This window comes from Colius striatus, chromosome 3 (genome assembly GCF_028858725.1).
Source record: "Colius striatus isolate bColStr4 chromosome 3, bColStr4.1.hap1, whole genome shotgun sequence".
Lineage (NCBI taxonomy): Eukaryota > Metazoa > Chordata > Aves > Coliiformes > Coliidae > Colius > Colius striatus.
In genome coordinates, this window is record NC_084761.1 from 65,425,543 (window position 1) to 65,451,010 (window position 25,468).

Consider the following 25,468-nt stretch of genomic DNA (forward strand, 5'->3'; position numbering starts at 1 on the left):
TGTGTTTGCAAGACAGGGTATGTATCTGCTGCTTTCAGTCACAAATCATTACAACCAACAACAACAGTATCAAAGTTCATTTCCAGGTGTTTACTGTGCAGAAGAATGCAAGTCGTCAATAATAAAGTGTTTTCTAGGAGTGTGCAAGACCCAAGTGCCCAAGTTTACTCCCCTCTGCTGCTGAAGGGCATCATCCCTGCATTAGCTTATGTTCTGAGCTTTCTCTATTTGTGTTTCTTATCCTACCTGCCTTGTTTATGCTGTTTGTTAGTTTACTAAAAATGCCAGTGCAGTCAATTTTGATACAAAACAGACAGGAGAAACATGACAATGGCTATAAGAAGCTTTTGTGGTATATTCAGGAGGTGAAGTTTTGCAAATTGAGTTTGAGCTGTGCTGTCTTTTCACTAGTTTTGTTTGACCACAAGATTTCTGAGTATTGAAGGCTTTAAGGAGCAGGCACTTAGCAGTCCTGGAGCTGTGAGAAAAGATTCTGGGTCCTCCTTTGGCAGGAGGGACAACAGGGTATGTAGTGGGTATCACACCTCTACTTAAGCACTTTGAACATTGTGACACAGGTGCTGGTGCTGCCAGCTGTGTTACTGGCACCCTTCAGCCTGTGACTGAGCATGAGGTCAATAAAGGTTGTTTGAGCTGGGAAGCATCAATGTTCTCTGGAGTGCTATGCTTGATCCTGGCTTTATGTAGGCTCTGGTTTGTGTAACCCCATGAAGCTGTCAACCCAACTGAAGGAAGATACTCGCCATCTGAAGCACTTGGAATCCTTCAGGCATCTTGTTGGAGAGCACTAGAGTAGATCTGTATAGCAAAATGGTATTCTCTGAGCACCTGGAAACAGGTGGAGAAAGTGTTGAGAAAGCCCATCCTTCTCAAATCAGCAAAAAGGTGTGGTTTTTTTTTCCTCTTGGCAGCAGTCTTTCCTTCTGAGAAACTACATGGGCCTGTGAGGAACTTCCTCACTTTTCCCTTGAGTCAGAGAAGATAACTGAGCAGGGAAATGGGGCAGTTCCCTGTGCTCTGCTGTTGTGAAGTGCTTGCAGGCAGCCTCTCCATGCTTGTGGTTTATATGCCTTTGTTTATTTTCCTATCAGGAAGCTGCATGTTGGGCCCATGTGACAGCTCCGCCTCCCACTCTCATGGCCTGTGTCCCAGCAGACTTGGCTCACTGCAGCGCAGCCGTGGCGGATACAAATAGCCTGGCATAGGCAGTTCTGGATCCCCGGTAGGGATCAGGCTTGGAGCAGGAAGCTGGGAGGTGGCAATGGAGGCTGTGGTACCCACCACAGGGGGACCCCAGCTGCTGCACTTAGGGTCGGGGGTCATTGCACTGCTGGTGTTGATTGTGGCCGTGTGCTCCCTGCCCTCTCTGATGGATTACTGGAGGCGATGGTGGGTGCTGAAGCCGATCCCGGGTGTCAGCCCCTGCTATCCTATTCTGGGAAACGCTCTGCTCTTGGATAGGGATGGAGAAGGTAAGGACAGCTCATGCTGTAGAGCATCTTATGCCATAGTGCATCTGTGAGGTCCCTGCACTTATATGATGCTTTTGCTGGAGGAGCCAGCGCTGGTGAAGTGCTTGAGTGGCCCAGCTGTGGCTGACTAAGAAGGGATTGTCGCGTGTGTCATCACCTTTGTATCTCTCTGGGGCTGTGGACAACATGCAGAGGGAAACTGTGTGAGAAGCCATCAGTGGAGGGGACAGGAGAGGAACTGCCTAAATGTGGGATTATTATTAGTCGAAGACTAGCTGAAGGTCCTTTCAGACAGTGGCTTCTAAATACTGACACTGGATTTGGACCTATTTCCAGTTGTTGGTGAGGTGGAGCTTGGACAGTGTGGAATGTTTTTTTGCAACAGGGAGACGTGCTGGCTGTTCTGTCAGGGAGTCCTGTATCATGATGGGGAGCACTATGTCCCTATGGTTACTAGCTGCAATCCAAACAAAGCTTTTAGATTGTGAAGGAAAATTAGTTCTTTAAACAGTTATCTTCCCCAAGTGAGCATGTGCAAGGGACTTCAGCGTGCTGAGTTGCTGGGTCTTTTTCAGAATTAGTTGTGCCTTAAATTTATGTGTTACTCGGCAAGTTCTTTTGCAACTATTTGCAGTATATCCCTCAAAAGCAAACTTTCTGTTCTTGTAGTTATCAGTGGTGCTGCTTTCTTGCCAGGTGCTTAAGAGAGCATGAATGTGCTACACATTCTCTTTCAGTTTGGTACTTGGTTTTGGACAGGAGCATATTTCTGAAGGAGTCTGGTGTGAGGGCATCTTGCTCTCTCTGCTGTCAGCGGACCAGCAGACTCTTCTGGATGGGTTTGTGATGCCTGTGTATGCCAGTCTGCTCTGGGCACATGCACTCTGGGCTGTGCTGCTGGATAGGCGGCCAGCAGAGAGCAAATGGGTCACAGGTGTGTGGTGAAGCCAAGGACAAGTTACAGCATGGACACACAGCATTGCCCAGTGCTGACACATGCTGAGACGTGGTCTCTCTGATTGTGAATGTACATGCTTGTATCTTTCCTCTGCATCCAACTCCATATCTAAATAAAGAAAAGAGAGACCTTTCCTTGGTGGAAGCAATGGCAGGCAGCTTTCCTTTCAGTTGACTCTGGGGAAGCAATAGCAGGATCACAGTCAAGATGTGTATATCAGCCTGACTGAGAGACAAATATTTTCTTTTTTTTTTTTTACCCTTTTTAAGTCTTAAAAACCAAAAGAAACCAAAGAACAATCTTGCTTCTCTCTCAGAAATCAATTTGATGGAGACTCTTTATGTTCTATGGAGTGTCTAATTTCCTTTGTTAGGAGTCACAGTCTTTGTTAAGGAGTCACATAGCCTCTGTGCTATGTGCATGTCCAGTTAAGTCCATGACCATCCATAGTTTGTGTAAAGGTGAGTTAAATTTGTGGTTTATAATATTTTTCATTACAGATATGCCCTTTTAGAAAAAAGCTTTTAGAAATCAGGATAAGCTTTTCTATCAGAAGAAAAATGTCTTTTTTTCTGATGGTGATTGTATTTACTGATATTGGTAGACAAATACTGGAAAATTGTCATATTTTAATGATAGTGATGTTAGGAAAAACGTATTTTAAAAGTCACAAAATAATCTGACACTCCTAAGACTTTTGGATGAGATGTCATTAGAACTGTCCCAAAGAATGCTGTGTTTGGATATTAAAAGCAGGGTGCTTTTTTTTTCCTCTTTTTTTCTTCTTTTTTTTTCCTCTTTTTTGTTCTTCTCTTCTCTTCTCTTCTCTTCTCTTCTCTTCTCTTCTCTTCTCTTCTCTTCTCTTCTCTTCTCTTCTCTTTTTTTCTCCTTTTGATTTCAGAACTTTGGAATATTGAGCTCTATAGAGACTTTGCAAGGGGAGTCTTATTGTTTAATCTGGTTTCTGAAAGGGCAAAGATGTGTTTAATCCTTGAACATCCCTATAGTAGCCACCTCTAGAATTACAGAATGAACCTGATTGCCCTTTGTGTTGAGATAGCGGGATCTGTGAGCGAGTAGTAGACAGTGTTCAATTTGATACTATCTCCCGTGCTGTACTTTCTCTACAGCTAAACTGACAAGATGTGGGCTGGATGAGTAGATAATAATATGGGTTGAGAATTGGCTGGGTTTCTGAGCTCAGTGGCATGAAGTCCAGCTGATACCTGGATAATAGTGGTATCTCTCAGGTAATCTGTGTGCCCTTAAAGATGGGGACATCTGAATTGCCAAATCCAATGTGTCTCTGTAAACGGTCGCTTACCCTGCAGTAAAGTTTCTAAAAGGCCAAGAGTGAAGTTCAGTCCTGGAGCAGTCGGCCATCAAAAGCCCCTGCTAGCATTGCAAATAGTCACTGATGGTTAGAGCTGTGAGAGGATTTCAGCATGTTGTAGGAAGAAGTAATTTGTTTGCAGACAAGCAGTGATGGTGTAAGGACTCCAAAGATTTTCTTCAAGTGTGCAACTATCAGAAACCAGATATTTCAAGTGATTCTAATTCCTGTGCGGTGCTCTGCCATTACTATGTATGGCATCACGTGTGTGTGCACCACAAATGTAACACTTGTCAGTGAGGTCTTGGATGGGAAAAGGCTTCATGCTGTATGTGGAAAGTAAAGAAATGTCTTGATACAACACTTTGACTAGTGTAATACAAGCTTGATCTGGCTCCAATGGTTGCAAAAGTGCATCACAGTACAGAAGGCGCATGCTGCAGTGCTTTGAGACTGCTAAGTCAAGCTGCCTTCTCTACAGCTGGGAGGGGCTTTTCCAGAATGGAGTGCCTTCAAGACCACAGGCATAAATAAATGCTTCAGCAATGCAGCTAAATAGCTAAGTGCAAAATATGCTGCTTGGCCACAGTATCAAGATAAAACTGCAGTAGAAGTATACTTACAGGATGTGTGGTGAAAAAGAGTTACTTCCAGAAGCCTTGATTATTCTACGTCTTTTAAAAATTCTAACTTACTATTTTCATTCCAGGATTTTTTAAACAATTACAGTTTTACGTTGAAGAGCTCAGGAGTTGGCCACTGTTCAAACTTTGGTTAGGACCATTGCCTATCATGATTTTGTATCACCCTGAGAGTGTGGAAGTGAGTATGTTTGTCTCCTATCTATTCTACTGTCATGCAAAGCAGTGTCCAACCTGTTTCTGTTCTCTCAATTTAATCTTTGCAAAAAAAGGCTTGGACTGATTTCCCTTGAGATTGTTCTCTGACTCAATGCTAGTTAAAGGCTGAAAGGGGAAGAATGTAAAAAGCCTAGCTTTGGAAAAAAGAGAAATACAGAATACAGCAAATGAAAGCACTGACTCAGTATATTTTATACAAAAAAGAATCTTTAGCTTTGTTTCATACATGCTTCAAAGATAAGAATGGATCAGAATGGACAAGCAGACAGCAGGGAAGATAGGACCACGGAAATAGGGATAGAAGATAATGAAATGCTGGTTGCAATGCTTGTGACTGTCTCACTTGTGGGTTAGAACTTGGTGGATCTGTTTGGATGTCATGAAATGTAGTTGTTACTTTTGCTACTGACAGTGATTGTCCTTGAACTGGGAAGAAAGAGGTGTTGGAGTGTTTATTGATGAGGTTGTGCTTCTCGTGAGTTTGATTAAGGCTGGAAACTGTTGGATTTTCTCTAAGTTCTGTCTGTGACATTGTAACACAATTTTTTCAGGAAGATAAGGAGAGTGCTAGTGGTAGTTTTCAAACATTTAATTCTGCAGGGGGGGTGGACTAGATGATCTCTAAAATTCCCTTCCAACCTTACCATTCTATGATTGGGATATTTACTGAAAGACTTGAGGGTGTGAACTCATTGCTCCCCCTGTATACCAACTTGTACTGAAACGTGCATTTACTGAGGTATAGAACATTGTTTTTGAGGAACTGAAGTTGTGTGAAGTAATCTCAGCTGAAGAAATCTCTCTATATCTAACAAGTAGTGTTTTTTCCTCTCATTTTTCTGGCAGGTTATTCTGAGCAGTTCAAAACATATAGAAAAATCCTACCTGTACAAATTCCTGCAGCCGTGGCTGGGCACTGGACTTCTGACAAGGTACAGTGAAATGCAGGTGCAGTGCTGTCTTTTTGAAATTTGCAGGGTATACACTAGGAAGAGGGTTTGGTGGCAGGAAAGCTCTGTGTTTGTCTGGATAGAGGTGTAGATAGTAGCTGAAGGGGTCTTATTCCTAGCGATGGTCTTGGTCGCTCTCTAGTAACTAACGTCTGATAAAAAGCTTTTGCTGTTATCAAGTTTCTTGGTCAATTTGACCATTGTTACTTTTTTGCCCAGAGGCTTGAAATGAATGTGTGTTTTCAGAAGTTGTCTGTTTGACAAGTGGTGTCTTTTACTCTGCAGTGCTACATGATGGGTATTCTGAGTGTTGTGATGTTTGTCAAGTGATCAGACTGTGGCAGAACTGTGACTGTGTGCATTGTTGATCTCAGCTGTTGTGATGCTGCAAACCAGGAGGATGGGCCTGGGGCTGGTGGTGCTTTGGGGTAGGATGGAAGAGTATCTACACCCTGTCCATTTCCCTCATGAAGTGAAGGCTTATAAGAAGGGGGTGTTAGGAATAGTATATCCTCATTGTCACTCTTCTTCCTTACTGGTTGTTTTTTCTCCAGTGGACTTTCAGAGGTGTTTTTACTTCCTTGTACTGGCAAAAACATAATGGAGGAGAAAGTTCCTATCTTTGCTGATTAAGGGCAGTAGTGGTAGACAGCAAGTACATAAGCTGGCTTGACGTGTGTCCCAATGGCAGGTTAACAGGAGAAGTGGTATGATGGTTTACCCTGTAAGAAGAACTGCCAGTTGCATGCCTATAGGGCATGCATTTAAGAAAAAGCAAACAAAAACTTCCTGGTTCTGGCTGTTGTCACCAGTTGTGGCTCCATGCTCTTTTACTGACATATGAGAGGTAGTTGCCTATCTCCAAGGAAGTACTTGTAGCCAGACTTTTATGCAGTAAAATGTCTGCGAACTCTTAATTCTCTGCAGTCCTCATTGCCCAGCCTGAGGGTGGTGGTGATTCACAGGTATGATGAAGACTTCAGGCCTTGGTGCTGAAAAGCTAAGCAACCATGAGGCTGCATTGCCTGAAGGATTATTAGCATTCTCTTTTATTGAGAGCAGCTATAGAAATCGTGGCTTCTGCCCTGGAGGAAACTAGAGTGAAAAATGTTTCCTCTTTGGGAGTGCTGGTGACAGCTTGATGAGGAGTCACCTACAGCGACCATCTGTGAATGTGTTCCAGGCTGCGGTTTTTACTGTGTACTTCCTATGATAGTAAGGTGGGTTTTTCTTGACTTGGAGTTTTTAACTCTTCCTTCTCTCTGTTAATTTTCCAGCACTGGAGACAAGTGGCGGTCACGGAGGAAGATGATAACTCCCACATTCCACTTCACAATCTTAACTGACTTTCTAGAGGTTATGAATGAACAAGGAAATATTTTATTGGAGAAACTTGAAAAGCATGTTGACAAAGAACCATTTGATGTCTTTCTAGACATCACTCTGTGTACCCTTGATATCATCTGTGGTGAGTCCTCTTCAGTTATTGTAGCGGGACTGTTAGTGGCACAGAGACTCCTGAGTACAACTGTGCTGTGTTTTGTGAGGAGACACTTACAAGAGAAATATCCCTGCATATTGTGTGAAACCATTTCCGTCCTTCCAAGGCTATCCTTCCTCCTAGGGTATATTTGAGCAGGTGAGTTTGTAGGATGGGCAGGGCAGAGGTAGCAATCTTGAAGTGAGATTATGTTGAAGAGTAAGGTTCCTGGGCATGAAAAATTAAAGTGAGCTTATTAACTGGAAAAGGATGTGTGTATACCTGTTGAAGAGATGGTGTGGTGAAAGTCAGAGACTGGAAGCAGTGGTTAACCTATCATGTACAGGAACTCTGCGTTTTACTTTGTACTTGTGAACCATTGATGATTTTCTCCTCCTAGAAACAGCAATGGGCAGAAATATGGGTGCTCAGAACAATAAGGATTCTGAGTATGTTCATGCTATCTACAGGTAAGTGGACATTTTGTTTGCCTACTTTGTAGTTGGGCTGAAGTTAATGGGCTGGTATCAGGAGTTCATCTGCTGTAAGGAGGGTGGGGTGTGGAGCCACAGATGCAGGTAGAAGGCCGAGAAAGCAGGAAAAACTTCTGCAGATTTTGATGCATTTTCTGATATGTGTATATGTTGAGGCTGATACTTCAAAGAGGTGTCAGTTGCCATTCAGTTAATCCATTGGTAAAGGAGGTTAAAAAATAGGGCTGCAACTTTTCTTATCAACGTGACTGGCAGAATTAGGAAGGCAGTGTTTTAGATAGTATGTTAAAGCTGAGGCACTGCTGCTCTGCAGCTCATGGCAGTATTTACATCATTGAAACTATATTTGACTGTCCAGTGGATTAGGAAAAGCATGGTCTATATTCCTACCACACTGATATGTCAGCCTAAATGACATTTAGCTGCTTGTGACATCTCACCCCTCGCCTTTGATAGGGTTAGTTGAGACATGCTAAAAAGAAGAGATGGAATTAGAGGGTTTGGTTTTCATCAGTTCCTTGGACTTTCCCAAATGGTAGCACAAGTAATTGGTCTAAGTGGACTAATTAATCCTCAAAGTCTCTTTCTGCAGTCAAAAGCTGCTAGAATGTGTAAGAGCTGCAAAGCAATTGAAATCAGCCCTTCCAGATGTAGTAGTCCAGTTGTGTTTGACTATCCTTGAGGTCTCATAATCTTTATTTCCAATACTTTTAATGTCCTATCTGGGCATATCTGGTGTCTACCCAGTCAAATAGGAATGTAATGCTTCTAAATGTCTGTCTGAAGTCATGGAGATATTTTGGAACCCTGACATGAGTAGTCTTTTCAAGTTGTCCATATCCATTCAGTATGGTCAGTACTTTGCTGATGTGGAATGGGACTGGACAGGATGACCTAATATGTTTCAAGAGGATTCCCAGGAGAAGGAGAGTATGCCCTCCTCCTCAGAGATTAGCGCTTAAAGATATATAAATCATGGTCATGCTCGGTCAAGTTAGAAACATTTTGAGACTGTTTAAAATCAAGAAGCAAATATGAACAGCCTTCCTTTCAGATGAGTGGATTTAAACTCACACCATTAGTTAATTTCCATCTCATTGGGGTAGGTAGACTTTTTTTTGTTGTTCTTGAAAATGTGCTGTAATTTTAACTTTTTTGTCAAGAAATTACATGGTATAATTATTGTGCCCCTAGGATGAGCGATCTAATCCAACGACGACAGAAGAGCCCTTGGATTTGGCCTAATTTTTTCTATATGCTGTTCAAGGAAGGACGAGAGCATGAGAGGAACCTCAAGATTCTTCACAATTTTACAGATATGGTATAGATTCTTTTTAATGTTTTAATTAGAATGTACCGTTAGAGCCTGCTGGAGCAATGTCTTGCACTCTGTAGAGAGCTTCCAAATGGGGCTGAGGTTCAACCCCCTTCATACGCATCTATTAAGAGGAGAACTATCTTGGAATCCCAAGGAATTCCCTGAAAAGAAAACAACAGCTGACTTATCTGTCAGGAGCACTGTCATATTTAATCAGAGGAGTATACTACTCCAAGGGATTAGAAGGACTTACAGGTCCTTGACAACCAAAACAAGCAACAGGAGTTCACTAACTTGCTCTGCCTCAGATCCTCCAGGTTTGAGTCACCTGCAACAGCTCAGTGACAAGTTTGTAGCAGTAAGCACAGAGCTCTCTGCTTGGTAGTGTCACTTTGGTCCAGCCCTCAGAAATGGAAGCCTGTATTCATTTCCCTTGTTTAGAGCAGAACTGCTGAGATGAGCAAACACATACAGGTCCCCACATCAGCAGTAAGACACTTTGACACAGTTTCGTGGTTTGGCCCAGCTAGCACAGAAGCACCACAACAGTCGCTCAGTGCCCCCCATTTACCCTCACCCTTGTTAGGATGGCAGAGGCCCCAGCAAAATGGTAGTAAAAAGATAAGCAAGGTTATTGTGGATTAAGACAAGGGCAGGGAGGGCTCGCTGCCAGTTATGGTTCTGGGCAAAACAGACTCCAGTACTCGACTTAGAGAGGAAAGTAGGAAAGTTTATTCTACTACCTACAAGAAACAGAACAGACTAAAAGCAAAAAGTGAGTAGGATGATTGAGAAAATTACAGCCAGCACTTTAAGATCTCCCTCCCCCATCCCTCCTTTCTTCCCAGGCCCAGCTCACTGCTCCCAATATCTCTACCTCCTTCCTGCTGAATGGCTTGAGCAGGGGGCAGAGGATGGGGGATGTGGTCAGTCTCTCACAGATGGGCTCTGCCACTTCTCTCAGATGAGAACGACTCCTGGCATTTCCTCACATGGGGGACAGTCCTTGGTGAATATCTCTGATGTGGGTTTTTCGCCATGGTTGCAGTTTCTGCAGTCACTCCCTCAGGACAGGGCCTCTTCTAGGCATAAGTTTAATGAGCTTCTTTGGCATGGGTTCTTCCACACAGTTACAGCTTCTGTGAATATTGGGTCTCTCCCATGGGACACAGCCTCCTCTGGTCATAGTCATTGCCCCTGACACAGATTCTTCTTTAGCAAAATGAGTCTCTGTCTTTGATGCGGGGTCTTTAACGAAATTCAAACAATTCTCAGCTTCACCAGTCCTCTCTGCAGGATGCAGGGGAGTCTCTGCTCCAGCACACCTCCTCCTCTCTTCCCTCACTGACCTTGGAGTCCGCATGGTTGCTTCTCTCACTCTTTCCACTCCTTGCACCATCTCCAGTCAGAGAAGAAGAGACAGAAGAAGGAAGAAACAGGAAAAACCTTCCTCTTCCGGCTTCTTCTTAAAAAGTGATTGTGGAGGCATCTAACTGGCTCAGCCCCAGAAGTGGATCTGGCTCAGAGCTGGGGAGAGTTTCAAGCAACTTCTTATAGGAGCCATCTTTACAGCCCCTTCCCCCTTAGCAGAAACAGCTGTCATGTCAAGCCGTGACACACAGAAACCGTTAAGCATACATTACCGACTTGGCATAAAATGCAGTGTTGTCTTACCATGTTAGACTGTAACATTCCTTTCTCTCACCAAATAGCCTCTGTGCTGATCTTGCCAATGGTTTCCTACCCAAGTCTACTTTTAGGATGTTCCGAGGAAGGCTGCATTCCCTGAAATAGGTGTATGTACCCATGGTGTTGTTCTATCAATGTCCACAACAACGGGAATAATCTCTGAATTTTCACTGCATATAGTGAACCACGTTGACTGCATTAAGTGGCTCACATTTTGCTTCCTTTTGTTGGGAATTGCAGCAGTGAGACATCCTCTTAAAGGGACCTGACATAACACTTGCTGTCTTCCTATGCTGGACTGATGCACTGGATACAAGAAGGCAAATCTTAGAAGATGGCAAAGGAACAGTAAATAATATCAGCTAGTGTAGATGCTGTCAGAATGCACTGAGGCAAAAGATGGTGTGTGTATAAGTGAGTTGTGGAGGTTTTTTTCACATTCAGTGCTTCCTCTAAAGAGGATTACAAACTCCACAGCCTTTAATTAATTTGTTGTTGTTGAGAGACATGCCAGTTTAATGAAGGGTTCTCCCTTGCTGGTACAAGAAGGGTGGTGACATCAGGAAATCTCTCTCTGTTGCTGGGGCTGTGCTGGAAGTTCAACCATTGCTCTGATACTGAAGAAAGTTTGGAAGTTTGGGAAGCTGCGGTGTAGTGATTCCAGCTATGCTGTGTGTAGTTGTGATACAGGGTTTTGGGTGCCCTGGTTTCTTTTTGATTCTTCTGAGTTTCCCAGAGGTTAGAAATGTGAGCCCTTCCTTAGTTACTGGATAGGGTAGAGAGTATCTTTTTGGTGATCAGTCTGTTAAAATTGTGATTTTTTTTTTATTTGCTGTCACTGTTGTTGACATTCACAATTGGCTTGTTCCAGATATTCTAGATGTGTTTACACTTCTTAATGATCAGCAAGTTGTTTGAGTAGTTTGATTATCTTTATTTCTGTTCAAAATTCATTCTGTTGTTTGGGACAAGAGGAGTTGGTCTTATTTTACTACTAACACAAAAAGACAGTTAAAAGTTCATGAGCTGATGCTGACAGCTATGTCCACTAGCTCATGTAGGCTCCTACAGACAGATGTTGTTCTAATAGATTGGGACAAACCTGTGCGTTGTAGACTGCACGTGTGCTGTGGGCGTCATGTCTGATACAATGGTTCTAATCTCAGGTCATTGCAGAAAAAGCTGCAGAATATGAAAACAACAGGCAAACAAAATCTGACACTGATGGCAACTTTGAAGAACGTGGTCCCAGAAAGAGAAAAGTTTTCCTGGACATTCTGCTGAGTGCAACTGATGATGAAGGGAACAATCTGAGTTACAAGGACATACGTGAGGAAGTGGATACTTTCATGTTTGAGGTATCAAAAGAAGCCATTGATTTGTCGTTGGTTTTTATCTGTTTTGTTTTGGGGTGGTTATTTTTTTCCAGAAACTGAAATTCACCATTTACAGGCAGTGACTCTTCATTTTCAGGAGGCTCAGGAGGTTGCTTTTAGTATGAAGTCATTTTAGCCCTGGAAGCCTCAGAAGAACTCGTTCCAGGATAGAAACTATTGAAGGATAGAAACATTTGATCCAGAATTGTGTTCCCTGGCAAAATGCTGGGCAAATACGTGTGTGGTAGGCCCTGTCTGTGTGAACAGGTGATTAATAAGAGCTTAATGGCTGATGCGGGCCATGGACTCTCAGCTGCTTTTGCAAAGCTAAAGAGAGCTCACATTTTGTCCCTTGCCACTTTGGCTGTAACCTCCTTGTTCTGTCAACACCAGTCTTCTCATTGGTTCCCTGTCCAATGAACAATCTAAACAAGACTTTCACAAGTTTTCCACAGACCTCCATTAGGCAGACCTGAATTCTATCTCAGAAGAGCTTAATTCAGTCATATTATTGCTGTTGTAACCTAGAGAAACTCTCTTCCTATCTTACCATTCCTGAACTGTTCCATATCTGGATTTTGAAGAAATGCAGCAGCCTGAACTTCACAAGTGCACTTTTTTAGTACCAAAAAGATGAATACACATCTGCTGCACTGTGTAGATACCGATAGTTCATACAGCTTCTGGAAGGCAGAGGAGAGGGATGTTTGCTTGGGTTATTTTGGTTTTGGTCATTTTTCAGGCACCTGACAGAATCTTGAGTCATATTACCTCCTGATAACCAGTATGTTGACTAGAGTTCTTCCCTCTTGATTTTTGGTTTTCTCATGGTCATGGGACGAAAATTCTCACTTTCCATACTACCTGCAGCTCTAAGTATTTACAAAGCCTACTGTGCACAGGAATAGTGGTGACATGAATGTCTTTATAAATCTGAATCTCCAGGGCCATGATACAACAGCAGCCGCAATGAACTGGGTCCTGTACTTACTTGGACATAATCCTGAAGCCCAGACAAAGGTTCACAGAGAACTGGACGAAGTGTTTGGTACGTTTCCGTTCCCCCTTCCTTGGGGTTACGGTGGTGTTGGTTGCATTTGTGAGTGGGGATGTGGTACATTACAAGCCAGGGTACATTACAAGAAGGGGAGGTAGGAACATGCCTTGTGGCTCTTCTGCAGCTTTCAATAGCTGGAGGTGATTGGGATGGGTGCTGGAAGGTAGGGTACAGGCAACGTTACGTCTTTGAGGCAAGGCATACATGTTCAATGTACATGTAGCACCTTCTCCTGCGTGGTCTTTGGTGGATGATGAGAATTTCTGGAGGAGCTGGGATGAGTTTGTTAAGCCAAAAATGGAGTGTTTTGGTCTTGCTCATTCCCCTGTTTTATGTTTTGGACAGGCAATACTGAGCGTCCTGTTACAATGGATGATTTGAAGAAGCTTCGATACCTTGAGTGTGTTGTGAAGGAAACCCTTCGGCTCTTCCCTTCAGTTCCCATGTTTGCCCGTGTCTTGAGAGAGGATTGCTTTATTAGTAAGTAGTGTCCTGCTTTTGCCACTTTCTATCCTGCCAGCATCAACTCAGCAGAAGTGTATCCCAAGTGAAGAGCAGTGTTCTTTTATTTATTTATTCTTTATTGTGCTACTGTGTATACAAAATGACATATTTGCAGTTGTTTTCACCCTTCTTCTCACTTTCCCTTTCTCTTTAGGAGGGTATCAAGTACCAAAAGGCACAAATGTTATTGTCATAACTTATGCCCTGCATAGAGACCCTGAGATCTTCCCTGACCCAGGGGAGTTCAAGCCTGAGCGATTCTTCCCTGAAAACTGTAAGGGGCGACACCCGTATGCTTATGTGCCCTTCTCAGCTGGTCCCAGAAACTGCATTGGTAGGTAGCTGAAGAGGAAGCCCTCCTAATATGGCAAAGCTGCTTTTGGTGTGCTAACTGTGGCAACAGTGAGTGTATAAGAAATTTAAGTCTTGATGTGCCTGCTGGTTGTCTGCCCCCCTCTCCCCACCACCACCCCTTCCTCCCTGAATTCTAGGCACTATCTTTCTTGCAAGCTTGATTCTTGAGCTGCCACATTTTGCTTCTTCCCAAGGATTTCCTTTCTTTCCAGGGGCCAATGTCTGTCGTGCTGGTATTTCCTCCTCACCGCCTATGCAGCCTGACAGCAAGCACAATAATGGGCTTACATGTTAAGACAGGATTGCTTCCAAATTTCTGATCCTCAGTATCAGCAAGATGGAGTGAGAGAGGGCAAATGTCTCATACTTGTTTTTCTTTGGAAGCATCTCATCTGTGTATCTCATGACATCAGCTAGGTATTCTGAATCTACAGTTTGCGACCAAGATATCTTTCCCTCTTTCTGACACTGTTATTGCTTTGGTGCTTTCACTGTCTTCTCAGAACTTGTTAACTTTTCAAGTGCCTCTGAGACACTTAGAATTCATCAGTGCTCAAAGCAGAGGCATTGTTGTTTATGCCATTTACAAGACTGGGAAATAGGGCTGCTTCTGGGTTTTTGGTTTTGTTTTCTTTTGCAGGGGTGGAGCTGGTTTCTTTGTTTGTTTGTACTTAATTTCTCTCATTGGTAATAGGTGTCTTTCCTATAATTAATATTTAGTATTAATTCCATATTTAATGTTACACGTCTAGCTAGTTCCTGGGTGTACAGGAACATGTGCAAGAGAGATGGCTTGTTATTATCATTGTAGAAAGATGTTAGTGTGTACATGTGTACAGACATCCACCTGTGCTGGCTATACAGAGGGGAGCACAGAAAAAGTTTTGAGTGCTGGGTTTTGTGTCCTGTTACCATTTTTAGTTCCGTTTGAGTGAACCGCCTAGATTGTGACATCTGGTTTGGTTTCTCTCTGTTATCCACTTTCCTCCTCCACCTTTCTCTGAAATGTAAATTGAACTTTGCCCTCTATGCTAGCAAATCACCAGCACATGGGATGCTTAGTGTCCTTCGAAGGAAGGACTCTGTCATTCTGTTGCAGTTGTATCTCTTTTGATCCTCTCTGCATATATGGAACAGTGGTAGTTGTCTCTCCTTGCAGTCCCTGTGCTGCAACTTCTGTGGTCTGTCATCCATTGCCCCCTGCCTAGTCTGTCCAAGAGACATGACAAGACTGTCTTGCATGAGTTCTGTGTAAAATGTTGATTGTTTCCTCTTTGCTGTTTGAGTTCTGTGCACAATGTGATGGAAGAGATTGTGTGAATTGTCCCAGGAAGGGCAGAGTTGTCATGGAGACAAAAATACTAGTTTCAGCAGTATCCATATAACCTAAAGCCAATTCTATTCCTGAGACAAATGCACAGTCCTTGCTGTCCTGTGGTCCTAGGGGTATCACTGTGAGCAAGCAGATGCAGCAATGATTGATGCAATCTAACAGTGTGTTTCATCTGGGATAATTTTCTTCCCAGTAGCCAATACAGGGCTATATTTTGGAATTAATGTGAAAATAATGTTGATAACACACTGATGTTTTGGCTATGAGTAAGTACTCCTTATCCTAAGGGGAGGACTCTTCATTGTCTTGTGCTCTGCTAGTGGGGAGATGCACAAGAAGCTTGAAGGGATTATGGCCAGGATGGCTGACCTGAACTAGCCAAAGGGCTATTCCATGCTCCAGGCTAGCATGCCCAGTATACAAACAAGAGGGAGTTGGCTGATTGCTGCTTGGGGACAGTCTGAGCCTTGGTCAACAGATTGTGAGGAATTGTGTTGTATATCACTTGTCTTGGGTTTTGTTTCTCTCTCTTTTTGTTACATTCACTACAATCATCATTATCCTTATTATATTTTATTACTGTTACTTTATCTTAGTTATGATGCTGTTCTTATCTTAACCCACAAGTTTTCTTTTCTGATTCTCCCCTCATCCCATGGGTTGGGGGGATTCTGTATGGTGCTTGGTTGCTGGCTAGGGTTAAACCACGGCATAATAATGTCCTTTCGCTGCCCTGTAATTTGTAGGTCAGCGCTTTGCACTAGTGGAGGAGAAAACTCTTCTAGCCCTTATCCTGCGGCGCTTTTGGGTGGACTCGTATCAAAAGCCAGAAGAGCTTGGTCTAACGGGAGAACTGATTCTTCGTCCAAAGAATGGCATCTGGATTAAGCTGAAGACGAGGCCAAGTGCTGGATCAAAATGAAAGAAAAGTCAAGATTTTATTTTTTCCAAAAAATGCAAGCTATTTAGGCTGAAATATGCTATTAAATCGGGTGTTTTGATGGCAGGCCAGCAATTTGTTGAAAGTGAAGTTGTTACAGATTGTTTCATTAAAGAAGATACTGTAATAGCCCTAAATTGCTCTGCTTTTCTAGTACATGTGACCATGCTAATTTTTGAAATGCAAGTGTTTAAATCTTGGTGCCTTATCTACTCAGATTGTCCTGGTTTCAGCCCATCAAGGGACAAAAGACCACGATTAGCCTCAAGTACCAAAGACCTGAGGATTGCCAAAGGGCAGGGAGAGCTTAATTAGTGCTTAAGATCCAGGACAAAACAGACCAGGCTATTCAGCTTGGGGAAGAAAATAATCAACACCAACTAAAGCATAACCATAAAACCCCAAAACATAACCAACACAAAACAACAAAGTGGTACAATGATGAAGAGTCCAACCTGCCCTTTAAGACCCATGTTCTCCCCACCCCTCCCCTCTCCTGGGCTCAAAGTCCTGATCCCTATGTCTTTATCTCCTTCCCTGCTGAACAGTTCAGGAGGCAGGGAGTGGGGGTTTCAGTCAGTCTATTCCCTATGGCTTCTGTTAGTCCCTCCTCATGGCAGGCAGGCCCTGCACCAGATCTCCCTGCACCTCTGTGGGGTCCCTTACACACTCAGCAGTCCTGCATAGGCCACTCCAATGTGCATTCATCCCAAAAGCTGCAGCTCCTCTCTGCCTCTCCTGTGGGGCGGCTCTGTGGCACACACGCTCTCCAGCATGGCCTGCGCCATGGCCGCCTCCTCTCACAATCTCTTGCCCATCTGGGCACACTCACACAGAGCTGCTGATGGCTCTTAGTCCTGCCATGGCCCTCCATGGGTTGCAGGGTTACAGCCTGCATTCTCACCACGGCTTGCAGAGGGGTCTCTGGTCTGTCACTTCTCCTTCCTTCCTCCTTCTCTTACTGTGGGGTCCACGTGGTCACCTCCATCTTGTACTACTCTTACACCTCCTATCCAGCACTTCAAATTCCCATCCCTAAATAGTGATGGCAGAGGCGCCAGATTGGCCCGGTCAGGCTGGAGGTGGGTCTGAACCCAACAGCTGGGGGAAAGTCCGAGAACTCTTTACTGGGTCTGCACTGCAACTCCCTCCCCCTCCCCCTGTTACCAAGCAAAAGCGGCTCCTTGATAAACCATGACACAGATGAACCTATTCTGTTGCAACAGTGCAAAAAATTTCTGACAATAGTAATGCCTGTGGTGGCGTCATCTGTTTATATTCCGTAGTATTTCGAAGTCACAGTCTCGAATCTTTGTATACCATCCTGAAAGCTATAAGGCATCAGTTCTTCTACCGGGCACATTATTTTTTTTTTTTTTGTTTGTTTGGTGATGAATTTATCTATGAAGACAAAGCAAAAATCTGATTAATTTCATTCTTTTGTAAGCATTTACAATAGTTCTTAAGTAGTGAGTGTACCAGATAAAATTACATACCTGGGTGCAGGTAATTACTGATGCATAATTATTTCTTATCACCAGTTCGGCCAGATTTTACATCGTTAATCCAAGCTGAAACAGCGTGCCAGGCTGCCTCTTGCCTTCTGGGGTCCTGAAGGCAACACAGACAATTTCTTGCTAATTGATGTTAAAGAGAAATTGCAGTGGTGGAGTGAAGCATCTGTGACAGTTTCTGATTGTACTTTCAGGACAGGTCAAAATCTGCAGCAAGCCACATAGCTGGAGAGCAAACTTTTGTAAACACTGAAGGTACTTGGTTGGTGCTAGACCAAGCTGACATCCTCTAGCTTGTCTACCTTTCTGCTCCTCCCTTCAACACTTTTTTTGGCTGGTGCACATTGCACCAGTGTGACCTGGCACTGTACAGAGAAGGACACACTGAGAGCCACACCTCTGTCTTTATCTGCTGATACACTGTCTTTATCTGCTGATACAGCAGTTGCCACCATGGTTGGTGGTGAGGGTTTTAGATGCGCTGTCGCCTTTAGGTTGTTCTGGGGCTGTGAGCGACCTGCAGAGGGGAACTGGATGAGAAGCTGATATGGCGAACATGGACTGGTCCATCCCTAGTGATTAATGTGATACAGAGAAGAAAGGAGTAATCCATCTGTGTCTGCCTTGTTGACCTTTACCATTTCTCTTCTTTGTCTGTTTCTTTATACCCTTTTAATAACACTTAGTGGCTTAATACCTGGAGTACTGCTGCACTGCTTAGAACATCATAGAGAGAAAATAATTCCTATGTTTTCCAAGGAAGTTAGAGATTTCCTTGAAACTGTAGAGTTCTTTGTATTCTGATAAACCTAGGTTTTACCATTTTCTGAGGATTTTATAAAAAGAAAGGACTTAGCTTATATAAGCTTAACTGCTTAGCTCATATAAATGAAATCACTGACCTTGACAAATCGTTCATTATAATTGCTACCTTTCTTTTGCCATTAAGAAAACTAAAGTCATGTACCAATGATAATAAGGTTACATTCTTCAGCCTTCATTTTCAAAGATAGCTTTTGTTGTTAAGAATTTCAATTTACAGGACTGATTGTAAAAATTGTTTTCTTTATAATGAGAGAACTTTTGAGACTACCTTCTGGCACTAATACATGTAAAAAATACACATATTTTCCAAAGAGAGTTTTAGTTAAGGACTTAATATAACCTTTGGGTACCTGGTAATGTGAGCCTGGGAATGTAAACCATGCCCTGCTTCCACCTCTCATAGATGGCTGCTTTCTCCCTGAGTTCTCATAGCAGAGATTTGTTCATCCATGTTCAAGCCTCCTTTTCCTGCTTTCTTGCATGTGGGGACACACTTATCCGGGGCCTGGAGAAAGTGGCACTTGAAGATCAAGCAGCTCTCTTGGGCACTTCTACCTTCTAAGGATCTTATCCCATGAGATCCCTTCAAGCAGGTCTTTGAAGAAGCCCAAGTCAGCATGCCTGAAATCCAGGGTCATAATCCTGCTTGGTGTGTCCTGCTTCTTCCACACAGGATCTTGAACTCTGCTATCTTACGGTCACTGCAGCAAAAGCTGCCTCCAACCTTCACATCCCCAACCAGACTAAGTCCAGCAGCACACCCCTCCTCCTTGGCTCCTTGACCACTTGTGACAGGAAGTTGTCATCAGCACTCTGCAGGAATCTCCTGGCCTGTGTGTGCTTGGCTGAGTGGCTTTGCCAGCAAATATCAGGGTGCTTGAAGTCCCCATGAGGACCAGGAATTATGATTGTGAGGCAGCTCTTAGCTGTTTTTCAGAAGGCCTCATCCACTTCCTCTTTCTGATCAGGTGGCTTATAGTAAACTGCCACAGTAGTATCACCCACACTACCCTGTCCCTTAGTTCTCACCCACAAGCACTCAACCCACCCCTCATCCCCACACAGGCAGAGCTCAATGTGCTCTAACTGCTCTCTCACCTAAAGAGCAACTCCAGCCCCTTGCCTCATTTGCCTGTCTTTCCTAAACAGCACATAGCCATTCCTGGCTGTGCTCCAGCCACGTGAGCTGGCCCACCATGTCTGCGTAACTGCTGTGAGATCATGGCCGCCCTATATCTGCACCCACATCTTTAGTTCCCCCTGCTCACTTTCCAGGCTGTGTGTGTTGATGTACAAGCAACACAGGAGCTCACTCCAGCAGATGGGTTTCCCTGGGTGGGTGCGAGGTGATCCTCCCTTGTTAAACATTCCCTCAGGCCAGTCAGCCTTCCACTTCTCACCTTGGAGTGAGACTGCATCATTGCATTTCCTTCCCTAACCTGTTTCTCTGTTAGGTAGGATGGCACATACTTTGCCATTTTGCACTCCCCTGCCGCCCTGCTCCAGCCAAGTCCTTCAGTTTAAAGCACCTTAATCAAGTTGGCCAGCTTATTCCCAAAGATACCAGTGCCCTTGTGAGACAGGTGTATTCCATCCTGCCCTATCAAATGACATCAAAGGTCCTGTTCTCATAGAAACTGAAACCTTCCTATTGGCACTAACCTCTAAGCCAGGAGTAAATTTATGTGATTTTCCTTTTACTGACTGTTCCCTTTCCTGAGGGGTGTGCAGGATGGAAGAGGAGATAACTTGTCCTCCCCCTATCTTTCACTTGTTCCCAGTTTGGTAATGTTGTGTCTCATTACATCATTCATACCTACATGAGAGAACAGTAGGAGACAGTAGCTCATGCTCCTGATGAGAGGTGGCTCTTTCTCAGCCATGTCTGGGATCTTGGCCCCTGGCAGGCAGCACCTTTCCCCACTAATTGTCCCATCTACAGATGGATCTCTTGATGCCTCTTCACAGCGAGTCACTCACAAAGAGCACCCCTCGCTTTTTACAGTGCCCCGCTGCCTGTTGCCAGTGCAACAGTTGGTGGTGGATTGGTTGTTGAGATTTCCCCACACAGACCTTGTTCATTCATGACCACCATTATTAATGCTACAAACGCATATTTTATTGGAATGCTGGAGGCAGGGTCACGAAGCAGAGAGGGTCGTGGAAAGAGTTGTGAACTGGAGAGAATCATGAAGTGGAGAGGGTCGTGGAGAGTAGTGGAGACGGTCATGAAGTGGAGAGAGTCATGAAGCAGTGAGTCGTGAACCAGAGATGGTCGTGAAGTGGAGAGAGTTGTGGAGATGGTCATGGAGTGGGTCGTGTAGTGGAGAGTCGTGAAGTGAAGACGGTCATGAAGAGTGGAAAGTCGTGAAGTGGAGATGGTCATGAAGTGTGGAGGGTCCTGGAGAGTTGTGAAGTGGAGAGGGTCGTGAAGTGGAGCAGGTCATGAAGCAGAGAGACGTGAACCAGAGACGGTCATGAAGTGGAGACAGTCGTCAAGCAGAGAATCGTGAACTAGAGATGGTATTGCTGGAGGAGGAAAGGCTGTTGTTGCTGCACGAGGAAAGAAAAGCGTTGCTGGTGGAGGAAAAGCCATGGATGCAGGAGGAAAAGCAGGAGGAAAGGCGGGTGCTGCTGTAGGAGGAAAGGCAGGTGTTGATGCTGCATTGTTGATTTTAGCTAGTCTCTGAAGCCACATCTTCACTCTCCTGAACCTATGCCCTGCTTGACAATGCAGAGATGGGCAACTGATGTCTTTGCTGCTAAGGATCCCCTTCCAGCTCTGTGGAGGTCACGATGCCAGGAGCTCTGCTGCCGAGAGTCACTCATCCAAGCCACACTGCTTGAACTTTTTGATGAGGATATTATGGGAGACAGTGTCAAAAGCCTTGCTGAAGTCAAGGTAGATGACATTCGCTGCTCTCCCCTCATCTAGCCATCTGGTTGTGCACTCATAGAAGGCTATCAGTTTGGTCAAATAGGATTTCCCCTTGGTGAATCCATGTTGACTCCCCTTGATAACCATCTTTTCCTTCATATATTTAGTGACTACACTCAGGATGAGTTGTTCCATCACCTTTCCAGGGATGGAGGTGAGGCTGACCGGCCTGTAGTTTCCTGGATTGTCCTTCCTGTCCTTTTTGAAGACTGGAGTGACATTGGCCTTTCTCCAGTCCTCAGGCACCTCACCTGTTTTAGCTATTTTATAGTGTTGAGTTTGAGATAGATGCAGCTAGAGATTCAGTCAAGCTATTTAGCAGCTACTTTATTGAATCCTGCGTAATTATGTGTCAAATGCACCAAATATTTGGAAGAATTAAAAGGACTTAAATTTTTTAATCTGGAACTGTAGAATTTGCCCTAATTTTGCAGGAGGACCTTAATGCAAAGTGCTTAACTGTCTTCATAACCAGACCCCTCAGTATTCCCATTCTCTTCTGTAGATAATGCGATTAAAAAACCAGGGACAGAGTCCCACATTAACACCCACTGCACGTCTAATTTATTTTCTATGCTCTGCTTCACCAGCCTGTTCCTCAGTAGTTCTGGCCTCTGGAAAGATATTTGTGCTGACTTGATGTCTGTCTTGGTTTGTGATCTCCTGTTCCAAACTTGTCAGTTACTCCTTCAGCAGCAGCCCAGATCAATGTGAATGGAGACTGAAGTGAAATTTTCAATAATAGGAAGTCAGGCAAAATAGGGAGCTGCAAAAGCAAGCCAGGAGAGGGACTCTTTGAAGTCTTAAAGTTTTGATCTATGACTTTCAACAGAGAAGACAGAGTTGGGAGCAGTGTAAGGTTTGTTATTGTTTGCCCAACATCTGTGTTCCCTTAAAAGTCCTGACACCTTGGGTTGAGTCCAATAACGTCAATGAGATCCCTTTAGCTGACCTTCAGTGGTGCTTGGATTATTCTTTTCAGCAAATAAATGGTTTTCTTCCTCGGTTTGCAGAAACCCACTTAACCAACAGTAGTTTAAAAAATGTCTGGAGACAGTGAAGAAATACATTTTACTGACCTTCTTATGCTGAAGAATATTCACTGCTGATAGTAGCTTCTGTTCAGTTATGTTTAATGATGCTGATAAGTTGATTAAAGTACCACTACATGTCATTCATCTGCACACAAAGTGTATAAAAGAGTAGAAGCAAGGACATTTTACTTATCATACTGCATATCACTGAAGTAACATTTGACAGAACTGGCAACTCTCCTTTTTAGAATATGAAGTCCTTAGGGATATAAATCAAATGGTTCAACAGATGCTTGCAAAATTTGCATTTTTTGTGATCATCTCTTCTTGCATTTTTTTTCTTGGGGTTACTGTATGCAGGAGGAATGAGTAACCAGAAATAGACAACACACTTTGAGCCATTTTGTTAATTTAGTATTCCAACACAGACCATCAGTCTGTCTTGTTCATTATTTTGAGATGGAGTTCAGTTCACCAATACTTTTCCTGAGCTGTTTCTAAATGACCACAGAACACTCTACAAAAGAAGCCGCTCTTACAAAATGAGAATTGCAGAAATCATACTAAAATTGTACAATTGAACATTTGCTCACCCACTGCTTATAGTAATTAGACTGCACTTTTGCCTAAGGGATAGAAAAGATATTTTGAGATCCTCAGCTAACCAATATTTTCTCTAATGCATTCCATTTACCAAGGCTTAAAAAGATGGCAAGGGTTTTGAGTTTTTTCACTCTAAAAATGGATGGCACTTAACTTTCTGTTATAACTCTACTCGTATTAGCTGAGGATGCCATTGGTAAATCTATGATGTATCTTCATCTTTTTCTGTAATACAACTGCCTCACTGAAACCACATGATCATGTTTAGTTGGACAGATTTAGATCAGATTTAGAAGAACTAAAAAAACACTACTAATGAGGATCCTTGACAGGTAAATGCCATTGGAATTTTTCTAGGATAACCAGAAAGTTAAAGTCAACCTAAGAAGCAAATAATGATTTAATTTTCATATATCTGGAGTCCCTTCCTTGAAGACCCAACTTTACTTTTATGATTTGTGTGAAGTCTACAGAGTAACATCTCTCATAACCAAATGCAATTGTTTTTCTCCTAAAGGATAATGTTACAATCAGCATAAAGTACAAATATAGTTTCACAGAATCACAGAATGGTAGGTGTTGGAAGGGACCTTTAGAGATCATCTAGTCTGACCCAACTGCTCAAGCAGGTCCATATTTCTACTGAAAAAAATATTTTTTTTTCCCCTCTCAAAAGCAACTATTGTTCCAAGAAATACTTCTTCTGTGTCTTGTGGCAGCTGAAGCTTGGATGCTTTATTTTGACATTCAGTCTTCTGGATAAATTCTTTTTTTATCCAGCATTCTCTCTGAAGATACATTCTGGTCTTTATTTTCAGTAAATTATAAAATGAAGACTTTGCAATTTACACTTCTATTTTGCTGTATAGTTCAAACAGTGAAGCAGTAATAAGTGGATAAAAGAACAGAGCACATCCTTATGATGAATATCTCAGAGAATTTATGCAAGACTACTCACACTGATGTTACTAAATAATATATTAATGAACAAAACCTCTGAGATCAAAGATCCTGTTGTGAAAATGAGGTTCCTCTCTGCCCAGCTCTCCAGCCAGTCGAGATCCCGCTGAATGGCAGCACAGCCTTCTGGGGAATCAGCCAGTCCTCCCAGTTTGGTGTCATCAGCGAACTTGCTGAGGGTACACTCTGTCCCCTCATCTAGGTCATTGATGAAGATGTTGAATAAGACTGGCCCCAGAACCGATCCCTGTGGAACTCCACTGGCCACAGGCCTCCAAATGGATGTGGTTTAGTTTAGTGATGGGCTTGGCAGTGTGCGGTGAGTGGTTGAACTCAATGATCTTAAAGGTCTTTTCCAACCCATATGATTCTATGATTCTATAATACCATACTGCTTTTATTTCAATAGAATATGCAATCCAGCACTTTCTACAAATCAATTCTAGACATCTTTCTAGAGATGTCTTGCCTGGAATCAAGTCAAGAAGATTTTGGCCTAATGAGAGCGTGGAATCTTCACTCAGATAATGTCATTTGGACTTAGATGAAAAGGTACCAGATTGTTAATTGTAAGAATGAAAGATCAGGATTTAATTTTGAGAACTTGTTTTAGCAGCATTTATCTTATACATAATGATAACCTTGCAGGATTAAAGATACACAGAGAATACTTTAGGATATTTGTGACTTTTTTTTTTTTTTTTTGACTGGGGCATTTGGAAGCAGGTTCATGGTATTATGATATCACCTCATTCAGATCAAAGAATGTCCACAGAGCTATATCAAAATAATAACTTATGGTGCTCCAGTCTTACAGGTAACTGCCTTTCCTCATTCCTTCTGAGATGCTCTTCCTCTTGTTTCATGTCATGACTGTGTAACAGTGTGCTCCTCCCCCCATGCTCTTTTTCTGCTTAAGCAGTAGCCACCAGTGGTGATGGTGATGGCTAGACTGGCTTAAATTGAACTCTGAGGAGACATATAAGAACACTTGGTACACAAGTATGACTATAATCATCTTGCTCCATAAACAGTGGACAACCCGGGGCCTGTTGAGGTCCTGCACAGCAGTGATCTGTCTCCTGAAGGCTGAGAGAATCCTTACCGTGTCAGATACTTGGTAAATTAATTGGGGAAAAGCATGCTGAAGCTTTGAAAGGATCGATTGTGCACATACAATTCTTTAGACATAAACCATTGACCAAGTCTGGGACTAAGTCTGGATGCAGCCCCACCTAAACTTCCTTTTGAAAAGTTTAGAATGCAGGGGGGTTCTTTCTGAACTTCATGACTTAATGGGAGGGTCTCCCTAACAGTTTTCTATGTGGTGAATATCAAGTGAACTTTGCCATTGGATCTTGTTATATGACTGTCACATTTACTACCAACCTTTGTTAAATCACTTCTGTATCAATAAACATATTACTACTTCTCTTTTACAAGTGAAGTGCATTA

The 25,468-nt window shown here is 43.1% G+C and overlaps 1 protein-coding gene across 1 annotated transcript; it reads left to right on the plus strand.

Moving 5' to 3' along the window:
* The first annotated feature begins 1,231 nt into the window (after positions 1–1,231).
* LOC104564114 (cytochrome P450 4V2) lies at positions 1,232–16,265 on the plus strand. The gene is made up of 11 exons (XM_010210805.2): positions 1,232–1,493; positions 4,494–4,606; positions 5,491–5,576; positions 6,872–7,062; positions 7,475–7,544; positions 8,763–8,889; positions 11,742–11,933; positions 12,897–12,999; positions 13,354–13,488; positions 13,667–13,846; positions 15,946–16,265. The coding sequence occupies exons 1-11, from the start codon at positions 1,283–1,285 to the stop codon at positions 16,119–16,121; spliced, it is 1,584 nt and encodes a 527-aa protein (XP_010209107.1). The 5' UTR covers positions 1,232–1,282; the 3' UTR covers positions 16,122–16,265.
* Positions 16,266–25,468: the final 9,203 nt, after the last annotated feature.